The following is a 25,039-nucleotide window of genomic DNA, read 5'->3' as shown; positions in this document are numbered from 1 at the left end:
TATATATATATATAGAGAGAGAGAGAGGGAGAGAGAGAGAGAGAATTAAGCACATTTGAAAAGGTATATCAGCTAAACTGTGATAAAATTCCTCCATTTTTGTCTAAATGTCACTGAGCACCTTTTCTTGGAAACCKGCGTGGATAACACCTCGTTCAATGGCTGCCTGCTGCTTGGTAGCAGCTCCGCTTGTTTGAGATAGAAGTGATGCCGTGGGCCTTTTGTCCAACTCTGACACGGTTGTTCGGACACCTTTGTTCTGGGAGGAGAGGCCCATTCATGGCGTGCCCGGGGAACAAATTGAATCTGGTTGACAATTAATAGCCATGCGGCATGTTTAATTAAGAGCATGCAGCCAGCGAGAGACGTGTGGGAGATAAACAGAGGAGAGGTGCTGAGAGCCAGATTGGGCTCACAAAGGGAGCAGGACATCRGAGTGTCTGGTTGATCGATCTCTGACCGTCTGCGAGTGCAGCCTTCACAAAGAGCAGCCCCTCTYAACGGGCCGAACTTTCAGAGGGGAGAGATGTGAGAGAGACTGAAAGTGTGTAAGAGGCAGATGGCAGTATGCAGATAGAAGCAGAAAAGTTAGGGGAAGTTTGCTTTGTGGGGGGGGGGAAGAGCAAAGGAGAAATCTATGGAGCTGCGCTCTAGAGATCCACTTCAGCTTTTTCTAATGTCAGTTTAGTAAAAATGTCATTGAATGTGATTATTGCTCGTGTTGAGTGCCCATTGACTGCATCTTCGGTGGATTGTTAGCGTAATGTATGTGTCTGGCGTGAGGAAATGTGAACGCTGGCTTTTGCCGATCGGTTCGGCTTCAGGCATCCGTGACCTTCACAGTCCCATATTTCCGTTATTGTAACGTCAACACAAAGCGGCAGAGAGTCGAGAGGGAGGGAGGGAGAGAGGGAGGGAGGGAGGGAGGGAGGAAGAGTACTTGACAGCTTGTCTGATAGGCCAAACAATACAGCCATGGCCAGGCGATGCTTTGGACAGATCGCTACACACACGCAACACGCTCATGCGCTCACGCTCACTTCAATTAAAGAAAAGTCCTCTCTCTGAACTAACAATCACATAAGTCGGAGCGATGGCAGCAGCTGAGGGGAGATGAAATGAAAGCTGTTCATGCGAGGATTTGACTKGTATTCTATYGCATGAGCGTCGGCGCTCGCGGTTACTGGTCATACGTGAATATTGTTTGCTCTGCTGAGGCGCGTGCGCTGCCAGGCAAACCGAGAGATGACAGGAACAGAGCAGGGAGCCGCAGGGATGTAAGTTGTTCATTGGCTGAATTAAAGGGTTACACGCCTGTGCGCGTGTTTTCCTGCYGGACTAACTGTGTGCAGGACATAGCAGAAGAGGATAAAAGCACGAGTCTGACAGACAAAGGGTGATCCTTTCATGCTGACAAGTTGTTCGGGAAATGAAAGAGTTTCTGCTGGCTAATTGGCCTGAGCGGGGATGTGGTCATCTCTCTGGTGAAAAATTCAKACTTCTCCTGTATTCATGTCTTTTTTCCCCTTCCTGCAAGAGCTCAGCGTGTCACTCTTTGTGGATGGACAGGACAGAGTTATAATTATACTGTGCCTGGTGGAAGTTCATTTATGTAACATACTAGCTCAAACGGCAATGTGTATTTAGGTGTTTGTGCCACAGATTAACACAAAGTAGTACATTGTTGGGAAGTGAAAGAAAAATTAAATGAGGTTTCATTTGATCTTTTCCTGCAAATTTGAAGAGTGTGTTGCACTCTTGTATTTAACCTTCCTGATGCAGNAAAGTCCTCTCTCTGAACTAACAATCACATAAGTCGGAGCGATGGCAGCAGCTGAGGGGAGATGAAATGAAAGCTGTTCATGCGAGGATTTGACTGGTATTCTATCGCATGAGCGTCGGCGCTCGCGGTTACTGGTCATACGTGAATATTGTTTGCTCTGCTGAGGCGCGTGCGCTGCCAGGCAAACCGAGAGATGACAGGAACAGAGCAGGGAGCCGCAGGGATGTAAGTTGTTCATTGGCTGAATTAAAGGGTTACACGCCTGTGCGCGTGTTTTCCTGCCGGACTAACTGTGTGCAGGACATAGCAGAAGAGGATAAAAGCACGAGTCTGACAGACAAAGGGTGATCCTTTCATGCTGACAAGTTGTTCGGGAAATGAAAGAGTTTCTGCTGGCTAATTGGCCTGAGCGGGGATGTGGTCATCTCTCTGGTGAAAAATTCAKACTTCTCCTGTATTCATGTCTTTTTTCCCCTTCCTGCAAGAGCTCAGCGTGTCACTCTTTGTGGATGGACAGGACAGAGTTATAATTATACTGTGCCTGGTGGAAGTTCATTTATGTAACATACTAGCTCAAACGGCAATGTGTATTTAGGTGTTTGTGCCACAGATTAACACAAAGTAGTACATTGTTGGGAAGTGAAAGAAAAATTAAATGAGGTTTCATTTGATCTTTTCCTGCAAATTTGAAGAGTGTGTTGCACTCTTGTATTTAACCTTCCTGATGCAGTATTTTGTAGAACCTCATTTTGCTGCAATTGTCTAACAGGTAAAAGCTAAAAGTCTCAGTTTCTGATTTTTTTTTTCCCTGGATTTGGCTTCATTCATCTTCCTAAAACATCTGATCAGTTTCTCTGTCCCTGTTGAAGGGAAGCATCAGCATGTTCCGCCACCGCCTTACGGTTTGAGTGGTTTGCTCAGTACAATGTAGCCTTGGTTTTCCACTRGGCATCGTAGGCATGGGCAATTATAATAMCAGTTTTTTTTATGTTTTTATCGTCATAACAGCCTTGATTTATTTTGATGATGATAAATTTAACATGATGATGTTTAGAAACTCCAAAACTTGAAATACTCTCAGTATTGTAACTTTTACTGTATTTATACTCCACAACTTCCCCACTGTGGGACAATAAAGGATATTTATATTTTCCATTGTTGCTGAAGTCYGCAATAAATATCAATAAAATAAAAAAAATATGGTTGAATGCAGTTATTGTTTGGCATTTAGCAATAAAATATACCTACTTAATTTTACTGGTGTCCTGATGTAGATTATCCAGTAAGCTGTTCTGTGTTGATTTGTTTTATTGTATTTTTTTTTTTGTTTATGTTTATAAGAAATTTATTTTTGATTGTGTGGCTGTGRCCGCATTGGGATGCCGTCACAGCCACACAATCTGTTGCCAGAAAATAACTTACTACTACTTTTATTATTACTGCCATAACTACTTATAGATGTTGTGATAAACTTTCTGGTTCTTACATAAAAAAGATCAGAGTAACTTTTTCCCCAGGTTTTCTGTTTTACCCCTCAAGACTTGTGACAAACGAGTCTCGGCAAGGCCCAATTTGTCAAACATATGACTCATAGTCGTCCTGTCAAAATACATCTACTTTAGAGTTTAGAGTTACCAAAGTCCTCTTAGCGGTTTCTCTGTCTACTGCTTATCTTGCTTGACCTGCYGGGTAGACGTCCAGATTTTACAAAGCTTGCAGCAGTTTCATCATATTCTCTTTATTTTTGAATGATAGATTGATTGATTTTYTGTGAGATGCTCAAAGTTGGATCGAATGTTTTGGCTTTGCCTTGCTTTAAGCTGCTCCACAACTCTATCCTTGGCCTGTGTGTTAGCAGGAGACATCTAAAGGTAACTTGTGACTCTGTGTTTTATTTAAGGGTATTAGAGGAAAAAGGAGGCGAATGAAGTTTGAGGACAGAGGTGGAGGGTTCATGCATCAGAAAAAAGCAATTATGCAACACTTTCCATATATTTATTTGTTCAGCTAAAATGATMAAACAAAACATGTATTATTTTCTCTTGTTTTCTCAAATAACCTGCTGATTAAAATACATTGAAGTTTGTGGTTTTAATGTAACAAATTGACAAGCAGTTCAACAGGTATGAATACTTTTGCAAATCAGTGTATCGTCTCCTATAGCAAAGATATTAATGCTGATTAGGCAAATCTTATTTAGCACTTTTATGCATAAAATACCTCAGTGGGATTTTATTTCTTGGATTTTCTCTTATCTACCTCTTTTGTCTTCCCCAGCCCTCTATTCTCCCTACCTATCTCCATTYTTCCAAGACCTACTTCATCATTTTTGCATTTATCTGTGATTTCTTTATGTGATGCCAGCGAGAGACCGGTGAGAATTGAGGATTTTTGTCTGCACATCACCCGAACGCCACGCGGCGCGCTTCAAACTCATAAACGCATTCTTGTCACAGAAGCCAAGAAGCTTGCACATGTGCACGACTCCAGCGCCGCAGATATCTGCGGTTCTGGAGATTGACCTGTAGGTAGTTCCAGTTGGGGAGGGTTCTAGGATTAAAAGTCAAAATTGCTTTCATGCAAGGGTGCCCTGCTCATTTGGCTGCAGTGAATAGTGCAATTCAAAGGATAATGCCAGCATTAATTGATTTTAGAGCCTGAAATAAATAGGCTTTCAGAACCACACAAGGCTGAATCCTGTGTGTTGAATGTRGGAAAATCTGAGCTCCACTCTTCTTCCTTTGCATCAGTCTAGAATGAGCATTAAAATGAAAGCTGACATCAGGTGATTGATAAGCGATGTGTTGACCTTCTGAATCCCACTATCACTTGATTCATGCATAAATGTGCCTCTCCATGACTTTTGGGAACATTTTGGCTATATTTGAGTTTAGATTCCCACAATGTCTCTTTCTCTGAAAAGAATAATACATTAATCATATTTTGGTGACATTTAATGCTTCTCTTTGGATTTTAGCTGCGAGACTGTTTTCAAAGGGAGAATAAGAAAGGCAGAAATGTACCGTTTATAGCCGCGCTCCTTCAAACACTGAAATTGTAATAGGAATCAAACAGACCATCTAGCTGTTGGCTGTTCAATCAGACATGGCACTTCCAATATCTGCTGTCTACCAAAATAAAAGCACACGTCAGATAAAAAGACATATAGGAAAGAATTGGAAATCGAGGAGACACATGTTGTAATTTTGACTCCTCCCGCGGCGCTTCTGTCCTCTGGCGAACAGTTTAGATGGAAGAAAAGTTGGGAAACGGAGGCGGCGAAACAGCCCGGAGCCTTGGTAGCGGGGTTGTGGTGAGTTCATGATCACACAGACTTGGCCACCCTCTGTTCTCCTTGGTTTGGCTGTCAACAGAGCGAAACACCCATCCARCTGCATAGCTGATGAAAAGGACGTGCAGCGCAGGCACAAGAGGTCAGGCAGCCCTGGGCCATCAGGAGCAAGGCTGGACACCGTGTGCTACGCAATATAGTAAAGCCCTTTATGGAATTTTTCTCCTTTTTGAGGAACGCCGTACTTTATATTCCTGTCGATACTACAGCATGTCTCAGAGACGTGTTAGAGGTTAGAGACCTTCGAAAATAGAGGGAGAGAAAGAAGAGWGAAAAAAAATGATAGTGCAATCATCACTGTACATACGGCTCTCGGATACAATGGGTTGGTCCCATATGGGTCCTGTGCATAGTAACAAACACTGAGTTACAACACGCCTTAATCATGGCTGACAAGAAGATGGATGTATTTCATCTTAGTCAACTTTATGATGACTCCTCACTCAGTGTACGTGGCTGCTGATTTATTCTTATTCACACTTATGAGTTTTCAAAGTTTATGTTGTACTCAAAGTTTAAAAAAAAAAAAATCATAGACAGAAGCCATGGCATTAAAGTCGGCTCTTTTGGCTGATCTGTGTCTTATTCTCTAATCTTTCCCAACAGCATGACGTGGCAACGTTCTCATTCAGTGAAATAAAAGAAACGTACATTAAATCCAAGTATCAGGAGCACTAAAATGCATTGATTCGTTATTTTTTATTTGTTTGCGTCTCTAAGACACTTAATCATATTGATGCTCACTCTAGAATATTTTTTTATGTATAAAAGCAGTTAGTGAATCTTGAATCATCTCATTCTGGTACATGTCCCTGCACCTCAACTAAAAGGTTGGGGAATATTTAAAAAACATTTTTTAAGAGCATTATTCCAAAAAAAAAAAAAAAAAAAAAACAGTGAACAAGTCCATAGTAAGGAGCTGTAAGGAGCATCTGTAGGAGCTGCAGAGGTCCACAGCTCAGGTGGGAGAATCTCAGTATTTATTCTCAGTATTTATAAAATGAATACATTATAAATTAACTGAACTTATATAGAGCTCTTCTAGTCATTTTTGTACACTTTAATTCACCCGGCCACACTCACAACGCTCTTGTACACCAGCATACAAATTGGTTGGGACTTTAGGTTAAGTGACCAACACATTCCCGTATGATGGTAGGAAAATCTGGGATCAAACCCACAATTTCCCCATTTTAAGACTCCCCCCACTCAGTCCCAGCAGCCTCACATTAGCAAGAAGAAGACAGAAAGCCATGATAAATCTCAAACATGTGAAAGAAAGTGCTCTGGTCAGATAAAACCATGATTGAAATTTGTGGCCTAATGCAGAACTCCAGCTACGGTTGACTGGGTCGTCTTGYGATTCAAATGAATTGCTATTTTTCTCAACGATGTTCTTTCTTTTTGACTTCTCTCACAAATGACGGAAAATGCCTACAGTCAATATAACAGGCTGATGTTGATCTATCTCCCGCGAACAAAACACATTTATTTCCAACAACAACCATCCCAAATTAAACCGCTCCCCTGCTATTGTTGTCACTGCTGCAAATACTTGTTCTAGCATATATAGCATAAAGAAGCAGTACAGTAAACACAGCAGAGCACTGGCAGAGCAGCTGCTGTAGGTAACATTGATTGTGGGAGCAGGGAGGTGTTGAAAAGTGAGATGAGTCCTCCACCCATGAGAATGCCTCGTTTTTTTGTGTATTTTTTTAAAATTTTTTTTATCAGACCAGTCTTATGACCAGCATGCCAAGCAGAAAGGTGAAGATAAGCATTGACCAGCTACTGGAAGGCATCACTATCCAGAATCGATGCCAGATTGATCCCAAAACTATGTATAATGTAGGCCAGAGGATGGTTTGTSTTGCTCCTTCCATGTTTTGTAATGCTAGAGAAAGCAGGACTGCAGGAGATCAAAGGGCACACAGCGAGTCGGATAAACAGAGGCATGATGCTTCAGACTGCTTCCACCATATGGCCAAGACTTCATGATAAAGACGTGGATGTATACTGGAGAACTGCAGCGCTGGCCATGTTTATGGGCACACCATTARAAGATATGTAAAACGTCTTACAAGTAATTCATMTTTTATTGCAGTGGCATAATCATACACTAAATCTCTTTTTCTTTTAGTCCAGCCTTTGTAGTCAATAAATTTATTCCAATTCAGTGTTATAAATTAATAAATTAATACTGTCTGTGGATTGTCAGACATCTTGACCTCTAACCTTGCCTTAAAAAAAAGTGAAAACCACAGGGATGTACGGTGTGACAAATGTCGCATTAGAGATGAACAGGGGTTTGAACTCGCAACCCTCTGAGTGTTTAACCAGACTTATATCRAAGGTTTTATCAATAAGAGCAGCCCACGTCCACTGTTCAGTACAGCAAAGGAACTGTGTTACTGTGGGACGTCAGCTGTTATGAATCATACTATGAGCATGTTAGAAAATACCACGAGGTGTTTAAAAAAATCTGGTGTGCTCTGCCAGAAAACTGAAAAAGAGTCATCACTGGGTATCAGCAGGATATTAATTCAAAACATATGGCCAGTCGACACAGATTATTCCCCAGGCAGAAAATAAACCTTCATCCATGGAGACCTTACTCCTAAAACCTGAGTCCTATTAGGATGATATAGGGGCAGGCATTTGTCATATTGTTTATTAATTATTATGAAAAGTCTTTAATTTATAAKTGTCATGATAAATTCCGATTTAGTGATGTTTAAAAAAATATCAAACCTGTCTGAAATGTCAGTTTTACCATTGCCTCCACTGTTTGTTCAATGACAGTATCATTACATAGCAATATATTTGAAAGTATGACTAAATGCAGTTTCTGTGAGCAATTTATTGATACAAATCAAGTTTCTTTATGTGAAGAGAAGTTATAGTTTTTATTGTCACTTTTATCGTTATCACAATAATACCACACCGTATTTTCCTCACTATAAGGCGCACCTAAAAACCTTCAATTTCCTCAAAAGCCAACAGTGCGCCTTATATATGGACCAATATTGAACCACAACAGGTCCAGCAACTACGGTAAGCAGCCGCCGACTTCATTTTCGCCTATAGAAGAAGCTTGCGGTGCATGCTGGGATAGTTGTGAGAACGCTGGTTTGTAATCTATTAATAAAGTTTGACTGACCTATCTACCCACCGACCTGATAATCAGGTCGTCTGCAGGTCATTTAGCACCACGTTCTCCATGAACATGCTGTGCGCGAACGGAGAAGGGTGACCATCGTCCAGCCACGCCCCGGCCCAGTCGTGGAAGGGTCTCCCCGCCGACCGGAGTCGGACTGTTTTGTTGACATTCACTTTAGTGCAACTCCATCTAGTGGATGCATAACGTAACTCCAGCCTCTACTGTAGCGTCTATTCTATGCGTTTTTTTATTATGCGGTGCTCCTTATAGTGCGACAAATACGGTAACTTAAACCATGGTCTAGGAAAATTGTGCAAAGAAAGGTCAAAGCTCTTTCTGTCTCAATGCTCCAATATTATGTTATTATTTTAGAAAACTAAATGCTGTCTTTTTATGTTGCACAAACTATTTGAAACGAGTACAAATAATTGTAAAAATGGTGATTTTGTTAAAAAATACATATTCTTTGACTATTTTTTCCCCACTAAAACGTTCTTATACTATCACATAATTTACTGAGAAATTATGTCAAAACCTTTTCACACATCCATACTTAAGGTCCAGATAAATGTCAACGGTGTTGTCCAATGAATTTAAATATAATTTTTATCTTGACATCAATCCTCTTATAGATTTATCCAATCATTATCCCCCCCCCCAACTCATCAGCTGTCACAATGCAGGATGGCTACCGGTTATATGGAAGAAGGTGCACAACAACTCTCTCTCTTCACAGTGGAGTAACAGAGTGGACACAGTGTGACTTCCACTCCTCCCTGTCAGGAGGGAGGCCCCATGCAGATCCTTATGAGCAGCATGGTGTAGAGGGCATATTTTTAACCCAGCACAGGGACTCGTAGAATAGCCTCATTCCTCTCCACCAGATGCCAAGTGCATCTGTCAACAGGAAACTCTATTGTAGCTTACTTTCACTTTCCAAACTTTCTCACTTTGACTCTCCCTCTCTCCTGCCTCATCTCCATTAAGTTGCCTCTTTTCGCCAACCCTGACCATTTGTCTTCATAGTGAATCCTCTGCATCCCCTATAACACGTATTCAGACTGTCTTTAAGGCGAACTGCAGGTTACAGGTGGCTGGAATTTCCCCCCGTCTATCTGGATGCTTTCTCGATCGTAAAAAAAAAAAAAAAAGGGGGGGAATATGACCATATGAGATTGCGAAGATATGGTGTGTGATACATCATTGCTTGTGCATTAAGAATTCATGAAGTATAAACAAAAAAAAAAGATGAGGGATAATATTCAACCTAGGTGCTTTTGTTTGCAGAATCGAACCAAAGCACACTTTCTCTAATCACTGTTCCGTCACACTTCTACTGTTTTAAATCCATTTTTATTGTCATGGGGGAGAAAAAAAAAACTTCAAACTTTCTTCCTCTTTTCTCCTTTTTGATTATCTTCTCCATTTTCAGTAACTCCCCAACCCTCCTCCTTCATCCTCTTCTCCTCTGCTCATCTCCATCTGTGTCTAATTGCATTAGTTTTTTTGTGTGTGTGCGTGTGTGTGTGTGGGACTGTAATCTCGTGATTGCCTGGTGCTTCAGCAAACCCCTCTGCCCTCCCCAAACACATCACAAGTCCATTTGTGCCTGGCCCTGGTAAGGTTGGTTTCCTGGGCTGCCCTGGAGGAAATATCAGATGACCTGGCACTCGACTGTAAAAACCCAGGTCATAAGGGAGGGCTCCTCTCACCGTATCCCTCCTTTGCCCACCCCTCCCACAAGCCCTCCCTTTCTCCTCCACTTCCTGCTTTCAAGTGCAGGGCAAGGTCAAAGCTTTGAGGATGCATTCCCCAGACTTCACCACAAGGCAGGCTGGAGGCGCTGTGCTCCGCTCAGACTTTCCCTCCATCTATTCCTTCACATTACTCTGCTCCCTCATATTCATTTCATTAGCTCAAGCTTTTACTGCAATCAATACTGTTTCTAAACTTAGTTCTTCTAATATGGCTATTTATTAAGTGCGTTTTCATTAGTGTCACTGGAGGACCAATATGACTGGAACAATACTGTAATGGGAAAACATATGTTTTTAGAGTTAAATTATTTTCTTCCTCTGGTTTGAGGTGGAGTGATGAAGACTGACTGCAGCCAACTTTGTAAGGAATGATTCATTGTGCTTTGTTTTTATTTGTTTTGTTTTTTTTATTAATTGTTCCCTTAAATTGTAAAGTTAGAAAACGGGTGCATCTCAATAAATCGGAATACAAAAGTTAAAATAACATACAGTGTTGTGTAAATACTTTAAACCCAGAGTATTATATTTAAATTATGTTTTTTTTAATACTCTAACTTCTTTTCTTCTTGTAAAATTAGAATATAACAAGGACTAATACATTTTTAATACATGCCAACCTACTTTAAACTGTGTTCTGTACTTTACAGCATGTGTTCAATAAAGGGTTGTGGTTCCTTTAGCCTAAATCGCAGCGTCCTGCATGCATGCAGGCGGTCAGCCTGCTGAGGCCTTATGTAACCTGGGCTCCTTTAATAGCTGCTTTTACCTCGTCTCCATTGTCCGTTCTGGTGTCTCTCGTCTTCCTCGTGACAATACTGCATTGATTCTCTGTGGGGTTTAGGTCAGGAAAGTTCACTGGCCAATCAAGCAGAATGATACCATGGTCATTGAAACCAGCATTGGTACTTTTGCCAGTGTGGACAGGGGCAGAGTCCTGCTGGAAACTCTGCTGTCAGCAGAGAGAAGCAAGTGGTGCCCTACAATTTCCAGATGGACTACTGCGTCAACTTTGGACTTGATGAAACAAAGTGGAATAGATGCAGTGCAGTGGCGCAACTACACATTATTCAGGTGGAGGGATGTCAGGATGAAGGAGCGACGCTCACTCGCTACGTGAAGGGTAAAACTCGCTACATTTACCTCGTTATGTGCGCGAGGTGAAGGAGCGTAAGGTGCGCTGAAGTGTATGGGRAAACGTCATCGGCGCGCCGCCCCCTCCAGACGGGGTTTTGGCGCCCCCTCTGGTGCTGCGCCCCTATGCGTTGCATGCGTTGCATACCGTGCATACCCACTTTTTGCGCCACTGAATAGATGACTTGACTCCCCAAGTCGTCAGTGACTGGAAACTTCAGACTGTACTTCAACCAAACTCTGGGACCTCGGTTTGCAAATGCAAAACTTAAAAGAGGGCTTTGAAGCACTGAGGAAAACCCATCGCTTTTTCTTCTTAGTCCAGGTGAGACCCTTCTGATGTCTTTGCCAAAATCTTGAATGGATTTTGCCTCACTACCTTCTCCCATGTTTTCCTCTCAGTTAGTTTTCCATTAGAGGACTTTATGAACAGCCAGCTTCTTTAGCAACGACCTTTTGTGACGTACCCTCCTTAGATGGATGATGTCAGCGACTTCCTGCTGGACAATGGCCAAGTCATAGTAGTTTTTGGTTAATTATGCTGGGTTTTATTTATATTCAAATTATTATTATTACCTTTAAGATCAAATAATCAAAATTAACAGAAGAAAACTTGAAATATATATCATTACGTTTTTAAATGGAATTACTATTTGGTGATATTCTAAATTACTGACAGACAGCTGTAAGTGCGTGACCTTTAAAACAAGGTTGAAAATGTCTTTCTTTCAAATTCCGAGTTGCTTTCACTTTGTTGTTTTGCTCGACTCAAAGACCCAAATTGCAGAAGGAAAGCAGAAACATTATGGATGGTGTTTAGAGACAGGTGTCTGATCTGTCCTCAGATAATGCCAAAAGACTCATCTCTCGCCGTCTAATGGCACAGTGACAGTTGTTTCTAGGGATCAGGCTTGTCATCCAAATGCTGAGGCGTTGCTCCTCTCAGCACCTCTCTTTGTTGTTACATAAATCAAAGTTGGTAGAACTAGAGAACACTCTGGTCATCCAGGGACTGTAAATCTACATCGGAATGTATCCATCAAACCAGAACCGCATTTTTTCTCACTGATGTTTTTTGAGGTCTGTAGTGCACAGACTTTGGAAAATTCATCGGATCAGACTCAGCAGCAGTTTCTGCTGACGTCATCGTGAAACCTAATAATATTAGGATATGGGATGAACCCAAACATGCATGTTTTCCTGGAAGTTTATTGCCCTCCGCTCCTAGCATCCTGACTTGATGCAGAGACATAAAATGGGGATGAATATTTCAGTGTCATTTCTGATTTCAAATAGGTAGACGCTTCAAAGATGATTTTCTCTGGAGGAAATGTTGTACCTTCAGAGTGAAAATATCATTTGAAAAGCGAGACAGTAAAAGCCAGTCATCTCAGAACGGAAATTTTCTCATGGTGGCTTTCCTTTTCACCTCTGCGTTTATGGGAAAGAGACACTTCCTCGAGTGGAGTTGTCGTGTGTGTGCGTGCGTGTAGCATATGAGAACAGAGAACATGTTGATGAGCGCAGGAGTGACAGCTCCTGAAAGCATGTTAATGAAGTGTCATGCACAGACAGGTAACCAGTAATCAGACCCTGTGGTTCTGGCATGGCAGACAGAAGAACAAACACTCGCGCCTCCCTGTCTCCATCAGCTCTGAAACTGCTCCGTCATGTTCAGATGCGGCCGCCGCTGCTAACAGAGTGTCGCAGCTTTTGCCGAGACAAAAGAAACAAATGAGACGGCTCACTTACAACAAACAGTTTCGGGTTGTCGTCTCCCCGGGAAAATGAAAGGCCCCCGTTTCTTGCAAACCACCTTGTCAATTGGACCAGCTAGTGTCTCTGCTTCTGTTTTGCCGCAAGCTTATGTTGATTTCGTCTTTATGTAGATCTGCTTTGCATGGGAGTTTGGCTTAATTTGCGTTGTGGAGAACACCACCTGGAGATAAAGCTTTAGTTAGGATCATGTCAGAGGGGAGGACTGAGGCGTAACGAGACGGAAGTTCAAACAATCTTACATGAGGTGGATTCTAACTTTAAGGGCCAAGTGAGGTAGGAGGTGTGTGCTCAGAGAGCCTTCGCTGAATATTTCCCCAGCGACGGAGAGCAGACTAGAGGCAGCGAGGTCAGCAGATAGAGTTCAGAGCCCACTGACGGCAGCTGCTTTGACTTTGATGCACCATCAGTGTTCGGCGTGCTGCTTACGCATTTCCCCACGCCTCCCCACCTTCTGCGCTAACCCTCAAGCGTGTTTGCTCAACCTGAACGCGCGCTAGCCTCTCATAACGCAGCCCCATGCAAACTTTGTCTCCTTGCAGCTGTTTAATGGCTGCACGTCTGTTTTTGTTTGTTTCCTCGCCATAAGATTATTGCACCTTTATGGCTGGTCGGGGGCTTGGAATAATCCCTGGCATCTGTTCAGATAGGGAGGAGGGGGAGCAAAAAGCCGGAGGTAGAGGTGTACTTTTTTGTAGTTTGTAGTTGTTTTGTTTGGATTCTTCTTAATACGAGGCCATGTGGCCCTGTATATTATCGTCGTCCACTGAGACAGAAGCTCTGGCTCAATTTTAAAGACGAGAGTGATGAAAAGGCTGGGTGCTCAGAGGCACAGAGGTCACTGAACGAGTTTCTTGTTGCCATTTATCCCTCCCAAAATGAGCGCAGGGGAAGAAAAGGAATTAATTTGATCGCCGATGTAATTTAGCTAAAAACACAAGGAGGAAAGTGGTGTTACTATTAGTTAATTAGCAGTACCCGCTTATCCTTACCAAATTCTCACATTCCCCACGCATTTTTGTACTTTCTCTGTCAATAAAGTAGTCGTGCTTTTTTAAAATTTTTTTATTTCCAGTGTCTTATTGCTTTTTTTTGCTGTTAAATTACAGAAATTGCAAAGCGGAGGGGCAGCCCCATCCCCTTCCTATGTTTTCTCTTAAGTCTCTTTATTCTTGTCATGGCCTGGGTGCCTCTGGTCGTTAGGCCAGGAGAACAGGAAGTTAATCAGTGCTGCATTATCTCACAGCCTGCTCCTGGAGGCAACAGTACCAGTCATGCTACCACCCCCTCTTCATCTGGGACGTCTGCCAGCCTGGGAACCCCTCACACCGCAACACCCTGCAGCATCCCCACGGGCTATCGCAAGCCGGCTGAGTCTGTGCCAGGTCACACTTGTGGCACACCATCGATGAGCCAATGAGAACCTTTTGCAGTGGTGCATACCTAAGTATTTTGGAAAATGGAGGTCTTAGAGAGTCTCAGGGATTCCATAAAGCAATTTGGATTTTGTGTGTTTCTCTGAAGTTGATTTTTTTCCAAATAATACTTAATTTTGTTTTAAATAATTTGCTAATAAATATGGACATATGTTTTATGACATACGTCAATTATCGTATCTTGAAGATTTAGGTTCATCATTTGCCTTCATTATACATATACAGTAGATAAATACAATTAATTTAATTTTGTGGCACACTCCTTACAAAGAATATTTTCTTACACTCCCTGTAAGAAAATATTCCCTTACACTGAAAGTGACTTATGACGCTGAAGTTGGTGAATATTATTTGGTCCAAAAAAGGATTTTTTGATGGGATATGGATTTCATTTAATCATCTTTTGTCAAAATCTAGAATATTTAACCAACTGGATTTTCTACACTGCAAAACACAGTTCAACATTTATGAAGCACTTTTTCTGTTCATCAAAGCACAAAAATATTTATTTACAATAATATATATTTTTTTATATGAGGATCAGCTTAGATTGAGACAAGCATAAAATTGTCGGCCAGTTCTGCTCTAAATTATTTTCATTTTTGAGTTTTTGAAAGTAAAAAAATCATATAATCATCACAGCACTTATCTATCACTCAGTTCTAAATATGATGTCCTTTTCATCATAGGTTGCATAACGAAGCGTTTTTCTGTTTTGAAGTTGGAGAAAACGTGATGACATGGCAAACAATTTAAAGCCTAATATGGTCAATAAAGGAAATAGAGTTTTGGTTCAGTCAACCATAAATTCATGCATTTCTGAACCTTCTTAGTTCTGCTTGGGCCTTAAACCAGCAATTTCTGATACATCAATTTAAAAAAAAAAATCTTTCAATCATGCATTCATAAATTCACATTCCAATCACTGGTGTATTCAGAGAATAGGGTTAGATGCAAAGTTGACACATTAAGGCCCTAACTTGAATTTGAAAGAGTTACCGTCTAGTTGTGAGGTTTGACTAATCCAACAGGCAGCCTCATTAGTAAACACTTAGGATCCTATTACTCAGTGAAGTGTAAATGTTCTTTATTGTTTGTGTGGACAACTTTGCCTCAGATGTGGAGCTCATTCAAGCAAAAAGATACATTCTTAATAAATTAGAAAACAATGTTTTTGTGCAAGAGGGCATCAAGTCTGCTGTTGTATCTTACTTTCTGTAAGAGTCAGTCAAACGTTCCAGTGCAGATTGAATTGCTGGCTGTCACTAGTAACCATTAGGTTGTCAACCATTATTTAAAGTTCCCTTATTTCTGCCTATTAGTTTAGGTGGGAAAATAGCTGGGTATGGCCTTGCGTGTTCTCTCCTTGCACTCAGACGGATGCAGTGGGCAGGATGAGGTTGGGAAACATGAAAGTGTTTGAAGTATCTCTATTTATGCCAGTGGCAGTTAAGGCTTTATATATATATATATATATATATATATATATATATATATATATATAACTATTTCAGTGTCTATAGCATCTCTTTGTACACAAAAAACTCCAAAGGATCTACAGCCTTTTCTGAAGTAGCAGTACGCACGCATGTCAATATTGTGAGACTTGCATGTAATTATTATTCAAAGGTTAAAGAGTGGATTGATCCATAGAGGAGTGTCAAGGGCAGATCAAAGGGATTTGGGGGAGGATCGGACCTAAAATGTTAAAAGCTCTTCGCTCTTAAACACAGAGATGTCAATCTCTCTGAGAGCACCTTGATGTCCTCGGAGGAGAACTTGATCAAAGCTTTCATAACAAAGATGGTCTCAAAAGATGATCTGACCTCAGCTGCATCCCACTTCTGTCTTTCATTTTACTTCTATCCGGGTGCGCTTACCTGCCTGAACTCCCCGACGCTGCCCCTGTTTCCATCTTTTCCCGTGTTTGTTCTGCTGGTTAGTCTGTCTGAATATCAATGAAGCAGTCTCACAAATGTATTACAAACACAAGAGAACAGTGATTAAAGATGACATATTCAAGCCTCACTCCTTTTCTCTCCTCTCTGTTTCACAGGAGATTGCAGCTTACTTGATAACATTTGAAAAGCATGAAGAGTGGCTAACGACATCCCCTAAAACAAGGTAAGACAATCACACTGCTGCCCTCTTTTAAACATACATTTCTTTTTTTCTTTTTTTTTAAATTCACAGCCTCAAAACTATTACATTCAAGGAACAAAAATTACCATAATTCATTTTACATATCTTTTTAAGACAGTTGCACGAGCCCTCAAGTTCAGGGTGGGGATGTTTAATTTTACATGCTGCTGATTGCTGTTTTGAAAAGTTCACAGTTTCCAAATACATCATAGAATATTAATACTGACTAATAACTGCCTTTTTGCATGCCAATTAACATAACAGGCATTAGCACAACATCTGCTTTTGAGTGGTATGTTAATACATTTCGATCTGTCGGCACGTTCAGCACTCAGCAGTCGAGGTCACAAGTTACACCCACATGTGGAATAAAATGCCAAGAGTAACTATGATATTTGGAAATGTGTAGGGGTTTCTGAAATTGCACTTCACGCGGCTCGTTAATGTATTCACATAGATGGAAAAAAAAATAACCCCCTTGGCTTTTCAGTTAACTTCAACCCATAAAACTTAATGTTAGGCAGTGTGTTTGTGGCAGGAAAGCGTGTAATGTATTTATTTATCATATTCAGGATGAATATTAATAATGCATATGACTTTGACACTTGACAGCACTAGATTGCTCTTTGTTTGAGTTGCTTTGACTAATCTACTAAGATCAGACGGCGGGAGGGTTCACATCCTTGGCTTGTTGTGGACTGTCATGACTGCTGTCAAGCTGTCAGACAAACCAATCATTTCATTGCCATAGCCAACGCGCCCTGTTTCACACAGTTCTCTGAAAACTTACACCTTCATGCATTTGGAATAAGAATCTTTGCTTGCATTTACTTAGAGAGCCTGGATTGCTATTTTGGCATTTCAGACAATTCTCACCAACGTGTAAATGTTCATGTGCCCAATGGCATAAGACCCATTGCTCACCCTGTCCTTCCTCCTTCTGCGTTTGAGAGCCATTGATAAGAGTTCTGCATAAAGACACCGGCAATTAGAAAATGTTCGCTTGTGTAATTACCCACTGAAAGAGCTGTGTACCGTCTTTGTTTTGTTTTTTTTCTAATCAAGGAGAACTGCCTGCTTTCTGAATCAATTAATTGGAGTTCAGTGTAAATCTTCAGATGTGGGCCTGCATACAGTGCTTTGCAAAAGTAATCATATTTCTTGAGCTTTTTTTTTTTACATTGTGTGGCATTACAACCACAAACCACAGTGTATTTTATTGGATTTGATGTGATAGACCAAAACAAAGTCAGCCATAATTGTGAGGAGGAAGGAAAAGGATATTATGGTTTTTGGCATTCAATAATTGGTAAATGGCTTGTACTTGTATAGCACTTTATCAAGTTTCGAGGAACCCGAAACGCTTTACACTACATTCAGCCATTCAGCCATTCACACACACATTCACACCAAGTGCACCAGACCACAACCAGCCTCTGGTGGTGGTCATTATGAACACCAAATAGTCATAAAAAAAAAAAAAAAACAATTATAAATGCAACATTTTAAAGGAGGGTTAGGCCATAAAACTACATCTCAAACTTTAAGCATCTTATAGAAAATTATTCACGCTTCACTGGCCAATAGCTACATATAATCTGAGCTACAATAACATTTTTCAGATCAAATTATCTTTGTGTAGTAAAATTGCCTAGATGGTTTTATTTGTAATTCTTTTTTTTATCTATCAATTTAATTCTTATTAAAATAGGATGCAGTTTGTGGTTGTGACATGCCAAAATGTTGAAAAACGTTCCATGGGCGTGGATATTGAAAGGCTTCACAGTGGGTAACATTTCATCTTTGGTTCTGTCTTTGCATTGCAAAAAGCTGAAAAGCAGCTCATATTGTCAGAGCATTGAAAACGTCAGAGATCCTGGCACTTGGAATCTCGGGACGAAACAGGCTGAAAATGGGCGAAGTTTGATGCTGTGACTTTTTAGACAAACTCTTCACAAGTTGCTCCTGGCTACAGTCTGTCACCACTGAGGGTATGCTGGTCAATTCCCAGGTGGCTCATGCTGGCCGTGTCTTGGTCCAGGTGTTGTGGTAGCTCAGATGTGTCACCAGGGAGTATGTCCAAGAGTGCACTTACAGAGATAACAAAACACCTGACAACACATCCCATGCCTTATCACAGCCATCAATCCATGATGTGGAGTGTACGTTTATGTGTGTGTGCGTTTCCGAGTGTGAGAGACGGGAGCAAATGTTTTCGGATGTTTTTATTTTTGTTGCTGTAGTGACGGATGGTAGAGCGTGACAGAACGTTATCTTGCGTGTGATTGATTGGATCTGATTGATTGCCAGACTTTTACATGAAAAGCTTTATGTTCAAGGTCGCGTGGGAGAGGTCACACCCAGGACACCCCGCGGTTAGGCTCGCCTGCATTATTTGTCATTGCAAATTGTGCGGCGCATGCAAGCGTCTCGCTGCGGCTGTGAAGTCTGCRTGTCTGTTTGTGGGTTGACCCCTGTGGGGAATAGGCTAAGAAGGCTAATTCTTCCCCAGCTTGCATCTCTAGACTGGGTCAGCGGGGTATGATGGAAAGCAGAGATAAGCAGCGGGGTCATACACAGAGCGGCAGAGCGCTGCACCGCTTGCGCTGCACGCATGCTACTGCTCTGACACATGCAGGTCATAAACAGAGGAGTGAGCCGCAGCCTGAGCTCAAGGAGCTGACGCCAGCTGTTTGACCAAGGTGACACACAATGCAGGACATGCCCTGAATAGAGATGGCATCCTGTCAACACGAGGAAGATTAAATGAAGTGGACCGGCGGCATGCACGCACAGATGTCTGTTGTGAGATTTATTCTGATGCGAACGAGCATCATCCATACAGGACCGATGCGGCCAGCTCCACTCTTTTGTTTTGGTCCGTTTCTGTTTGTTTATCATTTCAAATCCGAAGCATGCCAGGGGACAGTGGTCGAATGCTGAGTGATTGATGTCCTTAGCTCTAGTAATACACATTCCCTTTTAGATAGGAAGTGCAACAGTGCTTAAAATCAATACCAGTGTTCTCCCACTGACTGCTCGAACAGCACTACAGCTAATTCAGGCTGCACCTGTCAGAGCCGGGGAAATCTTTCCCTACTCGGGCCTTACACTTTAATTTACACCAACAGCCTCTCTGCCTTCCATTTCCATTAAAGGGAGAGCCTGGCATTATGGCTTTAATGAAGGCCACAGCCAGGCTGTGATTTAAGATGGCCGTTACCTTGCACCTTCGCTCCACAGGAGGGAACACACTTATAGGCGCAATTAGGATTTTCCTCTACTGCTGGTTTCTGGATAGCCTTACTCATTCTTTCCTCTTGCCTCTTTAAAGATGTGACCATGTTGCTTCTGCTGATGGCATCTGAAGGTGCCTGTGGGAGCAGAGGCAAAACGGTAGGATTGCAAAGAATTGTGGTTCCAAATCCAGACATTAACATTTGATTTGACCTCATCATGGGCGAAACATTGCGCTCCTGTTGAGAGCAGGCTGTTATTGTCCATCATGGATGACACAAATGTCCCCTTGAGGGTCTTGTTCCAAGGTGTTTGAATGCTGACAGATGGAGTAACTGTTGACTGAATGGTGTCACAGACTGGTCAGCCCAAAGACCTAATGGACACCTGTGTGTCGTAGAGAGATAACTCATTATACTGAGCGTCCTGTTACCACTGCGCAGTTTCATGGTAGAACAGTGGAGCATTAATAGTTCTTGTTGGTTTTATGGGTATGGTTAAATGCTACTCTCTTCAAACCAAAGGAGTTTGCTTTGTATCACTTCTTTGTGCGTGTGTGTGGGGGGGGTGTGCGCGTGGGTGTGTGTGTGTGTGTGTGTGTGTGTGTGTGGATGCACATACACAAAGCACAGTGTGTGTTTTATCGATATGACTTGTTGCGACATAACAAATGCTGTGAATCTATTAGAAAGCTGATGCAGTGGTTTATGTCAGCTGTGTGTTTTGAGTTTTACACAAGTTTGGATTGGCCAAATGTATACACTGTATGAATGCAGGAAGTATGCACACTTTCTCTCTCTTTCGCTCTCTCTCTCTTGCACACACACCAACAGATTGTATATTGAAACTATCAAACAATAAGATTCGGTCCTTCGAGGGTCCCACAATGACACTGAACCTCATAGCCCCCGCGTCCCAGCGCAATAGCCCTCTCTCCTCTTGCATCTACAGCAAGTGCAGCAGCAGCAGCAGCCCTCCAAAATGAAACCAAGTCCCTTCAGACAACTTCCAAAGACAATGCTTTTATTAAAACCTACAGCTGCGGCGCCACCCCGGAGGCGCGGGTACACCAACAGCGGCGAGAAGCAGACCTAAAAGGGAGCCTGAAATCTACTAATGACTGTTTTGTTTGCTACTGTGTRTAGAGGCTATGACTTTATTCAGAATCTGATGTGTGTGTAAGAGAAGAAAGGGGATTGTATTTTTTTCTTGCGTACGTATACAAAGCCTTGCAGAAGTATTTATGTCCCTTAAATGTTTTCACATTTTGTTAAGTTACTACGAAAAACCTCAATCAGTGGGATTTTATGTGAGAAACCAACACAAAGTCATACATAAGTGTTTGAATGATGAATAGTTCTTTACATTTTTGATACATAAAACATCTCACCATCTTTATACCTGACCTGTCTGGTATGTTTACTGATAATTATAATGTTTGTTCACTGATGTTTTCTGTGAGGCCTTTACTAAACATATGGATTTATGATGAGATCAAAGTGCACACTGATAAAGTAGGGATCTTCTCGAGGCACTCGGTTGCACTAGATTTAATTAGGTGTATCGGAATAAATGGGGGCTGAATACAAAAAAAAATACAACTTTGACTCTTCTGCTTTCATGCACTGCTTTGTGTTGATCTATAACATAAAATCCCTAAAATTACATCGACATCTTGTGGCAAAATATGAAAAGTTTAGGTGGTATAATATGAAAAGTTTCGGTGGTATGACCACTTTTGTATGTCCCTTTTTTATTGTCACATCTTTGGGGAAAACATTAATTTCACGAGAAGTGAAGATTTGTGCATCCTGACAAAAAAAAAAGTTCTTTGTTTGAAGTCATGTAATTTTGTTTTGATTAGAGAGGTAGTGCTGGGGTGAGTCTGCCACTGTGAATGAGACCTCCCCTCAAGCCTTATGTGTAAACTGCATCTCTGTCACCCAGCCTGGCAGATGGTGTGAAGAAGTGCTGGACTTTCTGATGGTGTATGTAAGTGTATGCATAGAAGGGTGGAGAGACTGATGTGTAAGATGTGCCTGAGAAGCACGTCGGATAGTGTTTGGTCCTAATGCATTGTGGCACTGGCTGGCTCACTGGCAGAGTTTCAGAGGAGAGGGGAGAAAGGACAGGAGCAGCAGTGATGGAATGGCACAAAGGAGGAGCAATGCAAAGAGGAACAAAGGCACGATAGATGAAGAGGTATTTCATAAAATTACAGTGGATTCAGGACAGGAGGGCTAGTGGCACTGACCCAAGCCGCAGTTATGAAATAAATCCATCATGTCAAGTTAACGTGAAGAGACAGTTCGGTAACGTGACCTGGTGTCAATGCCTTCATCTCTCCCCTCTGCTTGTCCTTCACATGTTCTCTTGTTTCCACTCTAAACTCTTTCAGCAAAACTTTAGCTAGCGGAGTGCTGACACTTTGCTGCTCCAACGTGCCGAGCCCTGAAGGACGCTGTACCCCGCTGCTTCCGTCCAGTCAACAGCCGTGACAAGGACAGCAAAGCCCACCTGGTGTCTTTGCGGGCTGTGTGGAATAAAGCCCACCGGGGAGAGCGGAGTGGACAGGAGTGAGGCAAACCCGGGCAGCGTGAAGCTAAGAATGAATGAAAGAGAAAATGAAAAATGGTCTACGGAGGAAGAGTGAATTTGATTGAGCGAGAGCAGTTTAGAAAATGGAAACATGTCGATAAGAGAAGCGAACAGGCGAGATGAAGATGGGAGGGATGGTGATGGATGGGGCGGAGGGGTAAAGGAGTGAGGGAACAACGCTTTTTACGCAAATAGGCGAAAGAACAGGGAAGAGATGGAATGGAGAAGGATTGAGGTGACATATAGGGGGGGGGGGAGAAAAAAGAGCAAACCAGAGTGAGTAAACAGCAGATAGAGGTGGTTGGAGGTGAGCAATGGATTTAGGTGACAGATAGAGAAAAGCCCTGTGGTTTGGGGGCACTGGAGAAGAGAATGCAAGCGGTCAATAGATTACAGCTAGTGTTGTGCCAAGTTCGTGAGCCTCAGACTGCTAGCCAACGTGATAGAGCCTCATGTTTGTCTGTCCTCTAAAGTAATGCCCAATCTGAGCCCTGGGAAGCAGCCTAAGCCTGAGGCTAGTGGAAATGGACAGGGGACTAGATATATGTTAGTTCACTTCCCAGCTGCTGTTTTCGACACTGGCTAGCTTGCCGACTGGTGGCCATTGAACAGAACAAAGAAAATCATCCAGTTTTATTGCTTTTGTTCCCTTCGTGCTCAAAACGGCTTCCAATAAATCCCAGGATCAGGAATTACTGCTTTAAAGTGTGGGCCGTTTTTGGGTAGGAACTAATACAGAACTGTGGAGCTGAGACAAAGTTATCTAAGGCAGGTCCTCTAAGTTGAGAAGCCTTGCAAAGTACAGATAACAAATGTAACATAAAAAATTACGATAGCCCTGTTTTTGTTTAGCATGCCAACTCGGAGAAAGGCGTGGATGGGAGTGAGGAATGTAGCCAGTAACTGGCCACAGGAGAGAGGGGATAAATAAATAGAAGAGGAAGTTGATGTCAAGCAGGTGTTCAAGGAGAAAGTGTCAGCCAAGCGGGCAGAGATGGGGAGAAGTGCTGCCTCTGCAGCTTGATAATAAAGACTTAATTCAATTAGCGCTTCTGCACCGGTGAGCAGCGTGCAGGCTGGCTGTCGCGGAGCCGGCCATAGGCACAGCTGATCTGCCTCCTAGAGACATACATACCAACCACCCGTGCTCTATATACCGTCCAAAGTGTCTTCTCCTGGCTCCCTTTTACTCATACAAGGTAGACCCAGCGTATTATTCACACCTGAGTCACTGAGCTGTCCAGACTTTAAACTCTGCCTACACCTCTCCTACACACACCCTGACACAACACACCGATGCCTTTCCCGGATTCTTCTTCATCAAGTTGATATGTTTCACTAAAGTTTTCTGCTGTCCCTCTTTCTTTTCCCCTTGATTTTCTATTTCCACCACCCTCTGTTCTCCACCCTGTTATGTACCGTTCTTTGCCACGTCATCACGGTGCTCTCTTGGGGCTGAATGGCAGTATGTTGGCCAGCTCAGTAAGGATTTTGCCTTTGAATCCCTATTTTCAGCCCATCATGCCCTGGTGCCCAGCTGGTTACTGTCCTGTAGGCATATGGTGTAACGGATAGTGCGTTCTAGGCCTTTAGGAAGTCCCCAGGGGGCATTTCGGTTAAACAAACAGGTTCGCATCCTACGCACTTTTCTGTGCCATTCTATCGAGTCTGCTGTACCGTACCAGTCTCTTTGGGTGTGGTCAGATAGCACCTGTTCCTCACCCGTCACATCACGATCCCATAGGTGTTACTGTGGTGCTGCTGCAGAGAGCAAACATATAGTGAGGTCTCATAAGGTCCCACACAGACAGCAAGGTGGGGTAAGGAAGATCGGGAAGCATCAGGGGAACAAAAACAGAAGGAGGAGGTGGAGAAGGGAGAGAAAGGAAAGGACACACAGTTTCAATGATATTGTTTGCTGTTATGTAAAGACGAGAAAATAGGTCCTGGCTTCCTGCCAGAGAGCTGGGTGAATCACCAGTGAAGAACAGGCACGACATGAGTGTACAAACACAAAGCGCATGCACGCACTGGCACACATTCTGTCCCATTTCTTCGCCCTAACTGAGCTTCTCAGAACAGGAAGTACATTGGATGATAAGTTGCCATGTGGCATCCCATTAATAGTGCAAAAATGTGAAATGGCAGGAAAGAACCTTTGCACTCATCATCAGTAAGCGGCAGCGGAGGCAAGTGCTGAAATCTGGCTCGGGTTCATCTTCTTCATCAAGGCCTCATGTAGTGAGAAGCGTTACGGTTCACAGACCTTTTCTGCAGCTACACTTTACTGTTCATCAATCTAGCTCACTTTTATCATTTGTTGTCATTTCAACGCTAAGCCTGGCCTTTATTTATTGATGCACTGGAAATGGAGCAAATTGTCTATTCATTGGTTGAGCTCTTATTTAGAAAACTAGGACTACTTAGTTTTTACTTGGTAATAAATCTGAGGATTACATGTGGGGTTCCCCAAGGCTCATTTCTCGATATGTTTTTATTCAATATCTCTTGCTCCCTCTAGAATGGTTTATGGAGTACTACAACCTTTTTTTGTATTTCTACAGTGGCGCAACTACACATTATTCAGGTGGATGCGAAAACATAGATCGGCGCCCCCCCTCCCCCCGACCGAGGGAAGGAACGTCAGGGTGAAGGAGCGACGCTCAC

The 25,039-nt window shown here is 42.4% G+C and overlaps 1 protein-coding gene across 5 annotated transcripts in view; it reads left to right on the top strand.

Annotated features, from left to right (window-relative positions):
- camta1a (calmodulin binding transcription activator 1a) overlaps positions 1 to 25,039 on the top strand; it is a 393,081-nt gene that overhangs the window by 152,692 nt on the left and 215,350 nt on the right. For all 5 annotated transcript variants that reach the window (XM_008414292.2, XM_008414290.2, XM_008414285.2 and 2 more), the window contains one exon: positions 16,452 to 16,519. In XM_008414292.2, coding sequence (XP_008412514.1) covers positions 16,452 to 16,519 — 68 coding nt within the window. The remainder of the gene's footprint in view (positions 1 to 16,451; positions 16,520 to 25,039) is intronic.

Source organism: Poecilia reticulata, linkage group LG7 (genome assembly GCF_000633615.1).
Source record: "Poecilia reticulata strain Guanapo linkage group LG7, Guppy_female_1.0+MT, whole genome shotgun sequence".
Classification (NCBI taxonomy): domain Eukaryota; kingdom Metazoa; phylum Chordata; class Actinopteri; order Cyprinodontiformes; family Poeciliidae; genus Poecilia; species Poecilia reticulata.
The sequence above is the reverse complement of the archived record's forward strand: the minus strand, read 5'-3'. Positions and strand labels throughout refer to the sequence as shown.